This window comes from Salvelinus sp. IW2-2015, unplaced genomic scaffold, assembly GCF_002910315.2.
Source record: "Salvelinus sp. IW2-2015 unplaced genomic scaffold, ASM291031v2 Un_scaffold1015, whole genome shotgun sequence".
Taxonomy (NCBI): Eukaryota; Metazoa; Chordata; class Actinopteri; order Salmoniformes; family Salmonidae; genus Salvelinus; species Salvelinus sp. IW2-2015.
The window spans coordinates 270,467-282,003 of NW_019942688.1; the positions used below are offsets into that span (position 1 = coordinate 270,467).

The window sequence follows — 11,537 nt, forward strand, 5'->3', positions numbered from 1 at the left end:
CAGACTGTCATGTGCCAGATGTCTAGTCTGTGATTTAGAAATGTGCAATGAGCATACAAAGACTCATTTATGTCAGGAATTTGCAACTTGTTCTCATTCTGTGAAATAAGCATCTTGGGAAAATTAAAGGCCACTCTAAAATGTGCAGTTTTGTCACACAACACAATGCCACAGATTCAAGTTTCAAGTTTTGAGGGAGTGTGCAACTGGCATGCTGACTGCAGGAATGTCCACCAGAGCTGTTGCCAGAGAATTTAATGTTCAGTTCTCTACAATAAGGCACCTCCAAAGTCACTTCAGAGAATTTGGCAGTATGTCCAATCGGCCACATAACCAATCGACCACGTGTATGGCGTCGTGTGGGTGAGCGGTTTGCTCATGTCAACGTTGTGAAAACCGTGCCCCATGGTGGCAGTGGGGCTATGGTATGGGCAGGCATAAGCTACAGACAATGAACACAATTGCATTTCATCGATGGCAATTTAAATGGTCAGAGAAACCGGGACGAGATCCTGAGGCCCATTGTCGTGCCATTCATCTTCCTCCATCATCTCATGTTTCAGCATGATAATGAACGGCCCCATGTCACAAATATCTGTACACAGTTCCTGGAAGCTGAAAATGTCGCACTTCTTCCTGGAAGCTGAAAATGTCCCTCTTCTTCCTGGAAGCTGAAAATGTCCCTCTTCTTCCTGGAAGCTGAAAATGTCCCTCTTCTTCCTGGAAGCTGAAAATGTCCCTCTTCTTCCTGGAAGCTGAAAATGTCGCACTTCTTCCATGGCCTGCATACTCACCAGACATGTCACCCATTGAGCATGTTTGGGATGCTCTGGATCGATGTGTATGACAGCGTGTTCCAGTTCCAGCCAATATCCAGCAAATTCGCACAGCCATTGATGAGGAGTGGGACAACATTCCACAGGCCACAATCAACAGCCTGATCAACTCTATGTGAAGGAGATGTGTCGTGCTGCATGAGGCAAATGGTGGTCACACCAGATACTGACTGGTTTTCTGATCCACGCCACAACCTTTTTTTTCTGAGGTATCTGTGACCCACAGATGCAAATCTGTATTCCCTGTCATGTGAAATTCATAGAATCAGGCCTAATGAATTTATTTCAATTGACTGATTTCCTTATATGAAATGTAACTCAGTAAAATCTTTTAAATTGTTGCATAATGCGTTTTTATATTTTTATTCAGAATAGATCCAAGTTGGCTAGACTTTATATTTAAAGATAAGCTGGCTACTCACTAGCACATTGAGAGATTGTTTGAGAGATTGTTTGAGACCTGTGTTCATTTTTTATAACGCCTGCTACAAGAAGTTGGTCATTGTTTTTCGTGGATGTGCGTTGTGCATCGTTCTGGTTAAATTGTTATCAAACATAGATTTTTCATAGACAGACTTGAAAMCCAGATCAGTGATTCATTCAAAAAAGCAGGTTAAACTATTTTGATAATTTAATTATTTTACCTTATGGTTGTGGAAGGCTTATAGTCAGGTTAGGTATAATTTTACATGCAGTGTATTGACCTTTTTTAATCGTGCAAAAAAGCTTATTTAGAGAAAACATTGAAACAAAATCTATATATTGTGAATCGCCCGTGTAAAAATGTTTGATGATTGTAAGGCCATATCGCCCAGCCCTATTTGGAACTCTTTCTTATTGGTCTATTAAGTAATTGATCACCTGGTGATGTCATCAGGCAGGCCAAAACTCCATCCCACCAAACAGGCTGACATTTCAGGTCTTTTCAAACATCTCTTACACTAAAAGGGCATTATCATAATTTTCACAATTTCACAGTATTGTTCCAACCTCATCATGTGGACACAGGAATATTTATATAAAACACATATAAAACACATATATATATAAAACACAGGTAATTCCCTTTTTTGACTGCACTGGGCCTTTAAAGGTCATGTCTTGCTGTCCGCCAGCCATGCATGGAGATTGATAGAGAAACAAGCCCGGGGAATTTTAGGCTTATAGCTAAGAATCTACAGAAGGGGTTTCAGTGAGAAACACTACAATTTATGACAACTTTTGTAAATGTGGTGGGAGTGGCACCTTTTTGTGAATATGAACCAAGTAGCCTACAAATGGTAGGTTAGAAACAATAGACGACTGCATATCTAGCCAAAGTTCAGTTATGACGTACAGAATTATAAACACCATAATATAATCAATGCTGATTGGCTGACATTCGTAGTATATCAGCGCGTATACCACGGGTATGACAAAACATTTATTTTTACTGCTCTAATTACGTTGGTTACCACTTTATAATAGCAATAAGGCACCTAGGGGGTTTATGATACTATATGGCCAATATACCACGGCTCTGCGTTGCGTCGTGCATAAGACCAGCCCTTGGCCTTGGTATATTGGCCATATGGATAAGAGCTTCTGCTAAATTACTAAAATGTAAATGATTTACATATTTTCGGTAAAAACTTTATTTTGATGAATTTATTCATACTATTTCATCCTTCCACAAGATATAGTCCCTGACCCATATCTAGGGTTACTACCCATGCCGGCTCGTCGTTCGTTCTATTGGTTCGGTTGCCAGAGACGCGACCCAGTTGTTGTCAATTTAATCTGTTTCTATGGACACAATCCAGGTGTTCGTTCTAAATGCTCTATTGCCAGACTGGCTGGCAACGTTCTTATCCCTTGCTGCCTAGCTAGCCAACTATGGCTAATTTACAGTCATGTCTAACAGTGCAGCCAGAATAACAACAAAGTATTTGCGTTTGTTTAAACTGTTTTCTAGTGATATTTATTTGGATACATCCATAACAAGGAGCTAATGATGTGAGATTTCACCTGGCATAGAAAATGTGCTCTCTTGTCAGGACAGTGTTGTTCAGAAGAGCTAGCCAACAACACAGCTAACACAATCACTTCAAACGGAAGCTGGAAAGATTGCAGCCTCCGGAAAAAAAATTATGCCGATTGATGATTTTGACTGGCTGAGAAAAGTCGCATCCTGACTCCCGACACGTTCATTACTATGCAACAGCTGSAGATCGAATTTGAATATTAAAACAATATTGCAAATGTCAGAGAGACAGACAACAAGGTTTATACAAATCTCCACTGTTAAAAACTAAATGGGCTYATGAGACAGTGGATTGCGCAGTCAGATGGAACAGAGTAAATAGGCATTTCAACATCATAGATTTAGCCGGTGGTAACTTGTGGAATAGACACCGGCTGGAATGCGGTTTTAACCAATCAGCATTCAGGATTAGACCAACCGATTGTATAATTTCCTATAAAATCACGGTATATTTGCACGGTATAATTCAATGGCTTTAGTTAATTTTTACATGTTTTGTTTGAGCAGATTTTGAAAGCAGAAGTCAATTTGAAAACAGTATTAGTATTGTTGAATTCGATTTTCATAATAGCAAGCTAGGACTGTTTGGTTAGCTTATCTAGCAAGTCTGTTTGGTTACCAACTGCAACTACTGTAGCTATCTAGTAAACTTGCTAGCTACTTCAGTGGATGTTGAAAAATGTATACTGGCAAATGAACACATTTTTTTTGTGGCAAATGTGTTAAATTATAGCCATGGTATAAAAGGGATAATCAACTCATGGCTCTATACATTCTCTGGAAAATAATTTCAACACTGTGGAAGGTCAGTTCCACTCCGCTAGTTCGTCGTGGAACACACATTCCACAGAGTTCATTATTTTCCAGAGAACGCTGATATTGTTGAAAGCAGTCCTGACAAAATAGCCTAGTATTATTATGCTCTAGTCTAGGCTTTTGTGTAAGCAAACAAAGGTGTTTTGGCATATTTTTTTTATAATTCAGAAAACATGAATTCAGAAAACATGCGACCATCCGTCTGTAGTTCCACAGTAGGCTAGGCTACTGCCAGACCAGAGATCCCTTGTAAAAAAAAAAAAAGAGAACTCAATGGCACTCACCTGGATCGGTAAAGTATGAATAGATCAAGACAAAAACGTCTTATTTTAACTGGTGTGAATAATGCTACAAGACTGATTTTTGTACACCTTTCTGTCTCTCTGTCTCTCTCTCTATTTGTCTCTCTGTATGTCTCTCTCTCTCTCACACCCACACACACACACACAGCATCTTCTTGGCACCTCTGTCTTTTCTCTCATGCTGCTACCTCTGGTGTTGTCTTGTGACAGCAACCGGACTATGAGAGAGATCGCTGAGGACTACGAGTCTGTCATCTCCCTGCTCCTTCAGAACCTTGTAAGTAACACGATGGACAATGCGTTTTCATGTTGCCATTGAGATATCAATAGAGGTTATGGATTTTAAACTGTGTTAAACTGAGATCTCTGCTCTCACTCCTAGGAGAACAACATCCCTGAATCATTAAAAGTGTCTAATGAAAGCTACCCAATGAAAATGCCTGAATGTGAGAAGGATAACGTGAGTATTTACAACATTCTGAACAATCCACCGTTTCTTCGAAAAATCTACTCTTGACTTCCTTCCATCTAAATCATTGCTCTGGTCACATTGTTTTTGTAGGAGAGACAGTCTATTTACAACATGACGTGTAGCCATACCATACTCATTAGGCTCTTTAAGCTAGAGAGGCTCAAGAGAGAAATCCTGTGCTCACTGGGCCGCTACTGTCCTAGAAAACAGGTGAGATCCATTCATTAGTAGAACTAACGTTACCAACCATTAAACCAACTACACTTACAGAATGTCTTTCTTATGCATGTTGAGATTCTCTCCTTACATCGAATCACTGTATTATTCCTGACCATAGATATTGATTGACCATATTATTATTGTGTTGTCAATGTTCTGGTTTCTCAACGCCCAGAGGAGTTCACAAGAACAGCACACAACCCATCAGCATCAGAGGAGAAAGAAGAAGAAGCCAGGAGGAGAAACGGTGGAGGAGAAAGAGAGGACGGAGGAGAACAGAGGGACCACGGAGGGAGGGGAGAGGTTGGACAGTGGGAAACAGCAGGGACGAGAGAGAAAGGAGAGAAGCAGGAGCACAAAGGCCATGAAAAGGAGGCGGAGACAGTGTGAACTGAAGGTGTTTGTGGACAGCCTGAAGGAGTGCTACATGTCCCTGGCTGAAAGACACGGAGACCTGAAATGAGAGGACAGATGCGGCCGAGCTCACCGCACCAAGCATTTATTTACCACTTTTCTTGCAGGTATACCCCTTTATACATATCAGTGGGTAACTGGCAAAATCAGAGGGGTGGAGAGTGTTTTTAAACCATGGGGGCTGTTTGCATTTCAAATTAGGGAGCGGTTAAACAATGAAGTGTTAATTCATTTACCTGCAAAAAAGCAAAGAGAAACATTCACACAGATTCATTCCTGTATTTTGTTTACAGGGTCTGTGAAAATGCAGGAACCATGACTAGGTCTTTAGGTGTTTTTTATTTTCCATGCTTTCTACACCTTTCATAAGCTAGGTTTCCATTCAACTGGCGACAGACGTGAATATTCTAAAATGCACGTAAAAAAAATATGCACATTTTCKCACCGGACATGTTTCCATCAAATTGACTTGTTGCTGATAAAAGTCTGTGCGTTAGGATGCAATGCACATAAAAATTACTTTTGTAGTAAAATTACCATGTACAGAATAAAACATACAAGTTTTTTTTTTAAATCCATTGCATTTTCAACTCTACTGATGGTTTTGTCACTAAACGTGTTGAGTTATATAACGAATGTACCCACTCAGAGCGTACATGCCAATACCTATCGCAGATACAGTGCCTACATGATGAGATTCTTATTGACAAAAGAGACAGATCAGTTTTGTTTGTCAAACGGCAGCCAAGCATCGATCATCATGTCACCAGAATAAGACCCTCGGGATTTATTGGAAAAGAGCATAAAGCCCATCACACTTTCAGCACCCTGTAAAGTTCATCATAACTTATTTCATCTGTAGCCTAATAAACTACATGCTTTTCTGAGTCGTAGGACCACACCATGTCATCACGTGACTCCAAGTTTACTTCCATATGAGGGTTGTTATATCAATATTTGCACATAAGAGTTTCCACTGCCATTTCCCACATAATTAATTTGACAAACAACGATCCCATCTTGTCTAGAGTATTTTGTTTTGTCGACATTTGGAAAGTTTACCGACAAATTAGTTGTTTCCATCAAGCCTGTCTTGACATTTTTTTATCCGACATTTACTTTCCTCGCATAAAAATGTTAGCAGGAAACCTGGTTAGAAAAACTAAAAGCTGGTATAAAAATGCAGGCATGGTAAATTAGTGGGATTTTGGTATGTGTATGAAAGGGATATTACTGTAAAATGTATACAGTTACTGTAAAAGAAAGTGTATAGTAAATGTCATCAGGTAGTATAGTCTATATACAGTGCCTTCGGAAAGTATTCAGACCCTTTGACTTTTTCCACATTTTGTTAGTTTATGTTGTGGAATATTGACTCAAAATATTTCACAGATACCGGAACTTGTAAATTCAATTAGACTTCATTACAAAGTAACAGAGCCAAGCAATTCCATGGAACAAACCCCCTTCCCATCACAGAGCTCTGTCTAGTTTTCCTTCTTTACATAACATATTATATAGTCACTCCCTTGTATGTATATGAGTAACTCCCCTTGGCCTTGCGCCACCATTATCTTCCAGTCTGGTGGTGGGGTCCTGGTTGTGATACAAAAAAGCATACATTTATTGCATACATATGATTCCAGTATTAGTTATTTTCCGATGATCCTAGATCAGTACAACCAWGGTTTCTTTGTTACATTTTCTGCTGACATCCTGTTTGTACGTGTTTGGTTTTCAGCTTCATATACGTACCTTTCCTGCTGACATGCAATTTCTACATGTCTGGTGATGAATTCCATGTCTTTTCTYCTGACATTATGTTTTTACTGTAGTCTAATAGATATTTTGCTCACATATGTCTTATTCGTTATATATGTTTTTCTGTCTCAACACTTCAAAGTGGTCAGTCCGAATATTGGAAATACAATCATTGGCATGAGTTTCGCTCCTACAGTTACAGCCTTATTCTAAAATGTAATACATAGTTTTTTCCCCCTCATCAATCTAATCTAAAATACCCAATAATGACAAAGCAAAAACAAGTTTGTAGACATTTTTGCAAATGTATAATTATTTTTTAACTGAAATATCATATTTACATAAGTATTTAGACCCAATATTCAGTACTTTGTTGAAACAGCATTTGCAGCGATTACAGGCTCGAGTCTTCTTGGCTATGACGCTACAAGCTTGGCACACCTTTATTTGGGGAGTTTCTCCCATTCTTCTCTGCAGATCCTCTCAAGCTCTGTCAGGTTGGATGGGGAGCGTTGCTGCACAGCTATTTTCAGGTCTCTCCAGAGATGTTCGATCAGGTTCAAGTCCGGGCTCTGGCTGGGCCACTCAAGGACATTCAGAGACTTGTCCCAAAGCCACTCCTGCGTTGTCTTGGCTGTGTGCTTTGGGTCGTTATCCTATCGAAGGTGAACCTTCGCCCCAGTCGAGGTCCTGAGCGCTCTGGAGCAGGTTTTTTCGCCTTGATCCTGGCTAGTCTCCCAGTCCCTGCCACTGGAAAAACATCCCCACAGCATGAGTCTGCCACCACCATYCTTCACCGTATGGATGGTGCCAGGTTTCCTTCACACTTGACACTTGGCATTCAGGCCAAAGAGTTCAATCTTGGTTTCATCAGACCAGAGAATCTTGTTTATCATGGTCTGGGAGTCTTTAGGTGTCTTTTTGCAAACTCCAAGCGGGCTGTCATGTGCCTTTTACTGAGGTGTGGCTTCCGTCTGGCCAGTCTACCGTAAAGGCCTGATTGGTGGAGTGCTGCAGAAATGGTTGTCCTTCTGGAAGGTTCTCTCATCTCCACAGAGGAACTCTGGAGCTCTGTTAGAGTAACCATCGGGTTCTTGGTCATCTCCCTGACCAAGACCCTTCTCCCCCGATTACTCAGTTTGGCCGGGCGGCCAGCTCTAGGAAGAGTCTTGGTGGTTCCAAACTTCCTCCATTTAAGAATGATGGAGGTCACCGTGTTCTTGGGGACCTTCAATGCTGCAGACATTTTTTGGTAAGCTTCCTCAGATCTGTGCCTTGACACAATCCTGTCTCGGACAGACAATTCCTTCCATGGCTTGGTTTTTGCTTTGACATGCACTATCAACTGTGGGACCTTATATAGATACAGTGCCTTGCAAAAGTATTCATCCCCCTTGGCATTTTTTCAATTTTGTTGCTTTACAACCTGTAATTTAAATAGATTTTTATTTGGAGTTCATGTAATGGATATACAGAAAATAGTCAAAATTGGTGAAGTGAAATGAAAAAAATGACTTAAAAAAAAATATTCCAAAATAAATAAACGGAAAAGAGGTGRGTGCATATGTATTCACCCCCTTTGCTATGAAGCCCCTAAATAAGATCTCGTGCAACCAATTACCTTCAAAAGTCACATAATTAGTTAGATTGCACACAGGTGGAATTTATTTAAGTGTCACATGAACTCAGTATATATACACCTGTTCTGAAAGGCCCCAGAGTCTTCAACACCACAAGGGGCACCACCAAGCAAGCTGTCACGGCTGTCGAAAGAAGTGGACCAAAGTGCAGTGTTGTGAGCGTACATTTTCCTTTTATTTTAGTAAATGTCGCCAACAAAACAACAAACGAATAAACAACCGTGAAGCTTACAGGGCTATAGTGCCACTAACAAAGATAACTACCCACAATGACAAAAGGGAAAAAGGCTGCCTAAGTATGGTTCTCAATCAGGGACAGCTGTCTATCGTTGTCTCTGATTGGGAATCATACTTAGGCAGCCTTTTTCCCTTTTGTCATTGTGGGTAGTTATCTTTGTTGTTACCCCGGCCAACACATAGAAATACAAAAACATAGAAATCAGAACATAGAATGCCCATCCCAAATCACACCCTGACCAAACCAAATAGAGACATAAAAAGGATCTCTAAGGTCAGGGCGTGACAGTACCCCCCCCCGCCCCAAAGGTGCGGACTCCGGCCGCAAAACCTGAACCTATAGGGGAGGGTCTGGTGGGCATCTATTCGCGGTGGCGGCTCTGGTGCGGGACGTAGACCCTCATCGCCGACCCCGGACTGGGACCCTCGTCGCCGACCCGGACTGGGGACCCTCGTCGCGGCCCCGGACTGGAGACCCTCGTCGCCGGCCCGGACTGGGGACCCTCGTAGCCGACCCGGACTGGAGACCCTCGTTGCGGGCCCCGGACTGGGGACCCTCGTTGCCGGCCCCGGACTGGAGACCCTCGTTGCGGGCCCCGGACTGGGGACCCTCGTTGCCGGCCCCGGACTGGAGACCCTCGTTGCGGGCCCCGGACTGGGGACCCTCGTTGCCGGCCCCGGACTGGAGACCCTCGTTGCGGGCCCGGACTGGACTGGGGACCCTCGTTGCCGGCCCCGGATTGGGGACCCTCGTTGCGGGCCCCGGACTGGGGACCGTCGCTGGAGGCTCCGGACTGGAGACCGTCGCTGGAGGCTCCGGACTGGAGACCGTCGCTGGAGGCTCCGGACTGGAGACCGTCGCTGGAGGCTTCGTGCCATGGATCTTCACTGGAGGCTTCGTGCCATGGATCACCACTGGAGGCTTCGTGCCATGGATCATCACTGGAGACTTTGTGCCATGGATCATCACTGGACCGTGGAGACGCACTGGAGGTCTGGAGAGCAGAGCTGGCACAACCCGTCCTGGCTGGATGCTCACCCTAGCCCGGCAACTGCGGGGCGTTGGCACAGGACGCACTGGGCTGTGAGAGCGCACCGGAGACACTGTGCGTAGAGCCGGCGCAGGATATACGGTGCCGAGGAGGCGCACTGGAGGTCTGGAGAGCAGAGCTGGCACAACCCGTCCTGGCTGGATGCTCACCCTAGCCCGGCAACTAACATAAAATTATGTCCTTGCTTCTGAAAACATCTGCGGATGTATTTCAAGGCCTACCTTCAAACTCAGTGCCTCGTTGCTTAACATCATGGAAATATCAAYAGAAATCAGCCAAGACCTAAAAAAAAAACTGTAGACCTCCACAAGTCTGGTTCATCCTTGGGAGCAATTTCAAACGCCTGAAGGTACCGCGTTCATCTGTACAAACAATAGTACGCAAGTATAAACACCATGGGACCACGCAGCCGGTGTGTTATTTTGAAGGGACCAATGAACCGAGGACTGAACTTTTTGCAGGGGTCACGAAGCCGGATGTCCCGGGTAGAAAGCCACACACATTACCCAGGGTGGAAGAGTGGAGTAGGTCGGCGACACCGGTCAGTGAACCGTTTCTGGGAGAGGGAAGCTTGAAAAACCTGCTCGCTTCTTTGAAACCACTCATCGACGGCAGGCACAGTTCTGTCTCCCATGGGAACACGGGGGGTTGGTATCCGAGGACACACTGAAAAGGAGTGAGATGGAGTAAGGAATGCACCAGGGAGTTATGTGTGTATTRGGCCCAGGCTAGATTACAACTCCACTCTTGTGGTTGGTGGATGCAGTGTTGGCGAAGGTACTTCCCTATTTCCTGATTCAGGCATTCCGTCTGCCCGTTGGTTTTGGGGATGGTATCCGGACGATAAGCTGATGGAGACCCCCAGTCGGTCGCAGAATGCTCGCCACACCCTGGAGACAAACTGGGGTCTCCGAAACTATGTCTTCCGGGATCCCATACAGACGAAACACACCTGTTGGAACATGCACTCGGCCATTTCCATGGCATTAGGTAAATGCAGAAGGGGGATGAGTCGGCACATCTTGGAGAACCGGTCCACTACAACTAAAATAGTCGTGAAGCCAGTGAGGAAATCCATGGCAATGTGGGACCATGGTCTGTGTGGTGTAGGTAAAGGCTCGAGCTTACCGGTAGGTAGTTGGCGAAGGCTCGAGCTTACCGGTAGGTAGTTGGCGAAGGCTCGTTGCCCAAGCACAGACGGGACAGGAAAGAATATAATCTTGGATGTCTGCTGTTCGGGATGGCCACCAGAACTTGCGGGTCAGTAGCTCCGTGGTCCCGGTGAATCCTGGATGGCCAGAACTCAGCGAGGTATGGCACCAATGCATTAGTTGGGGTCTGACGGACGCAGGAACGTAGGTCTTGCCTGCAGGGGTGTTGGGAGGTGCTGTGTCATGGTGTAGGGCCTCTTGGACGGCTGCTTGGATTTCCCACTGTATGGTTCCCACGACACAAGACGGCGGCAGGATGGGCTCGGGCGCTGGGTTAGAGGAAGGGGTGTCAAATAGACGGGATAAGGAATCAGCTTTCACATTTTTCTTGCCGGGCAGAAAGGTGACAGTGAAGTTGAAGAGGGTGAAGAAGAGTGCCCCGCGAGCAAGTCTGGGCTTGAGCCTCTTAGCACTTCTTAAGTACTCCAAATTGTGGTGGTCAGTAAGGACAAGGAATGGGTGATGAGTTCCCTCTAACTATTGGCGCCACTCTTCAATTGCCAGCTTAATGGTGAGGAGCTCTCGGTTCCCGACATCATAGTTCCTCTCAGCGG

At 44.2% G+C, this 11,537-nt stretch overlaps 1 protein-coding gene across 2 annotated transcripts in view; it reads left to right on the forward strand.

Moving 5' to 3' along the window:
• LOC112069453 (uncharacterized) overlaps nt 1-5,470 on the forward strand; it is a 22,903-nt gene extending 17,433 nt beyond the window's left edge. Inside the window, exons 2-5 of one of the 2 annotated variants that reach the window (XM_024136798.2) lie at nt 4,126-4,254; nt 4,360-4,437; nt 4,540-4,659; nt 4,844-5,470. In XM_024136798.2, the coding sequence (XP_023992566.2) occupies nt 4,126-4,254; nt 4,360-4,437; nt 4,540-4,659; nt 4,844-5,131 (615 nt within the window). In that variant the 3' untranslated portion in view covers nt 5,132-5,470. The remainder of the gene's footprint in view (nt 1-4,125; nt 4,255-4,359; nt 4,438-4,539; nt 4,660-4,843) is intronic. The other variant, XM_024136799.2, reaches the window with a different exon arrangement.
• Nucleotides 5,471-11,537: the final 6,067 nt, after the last annotated feature.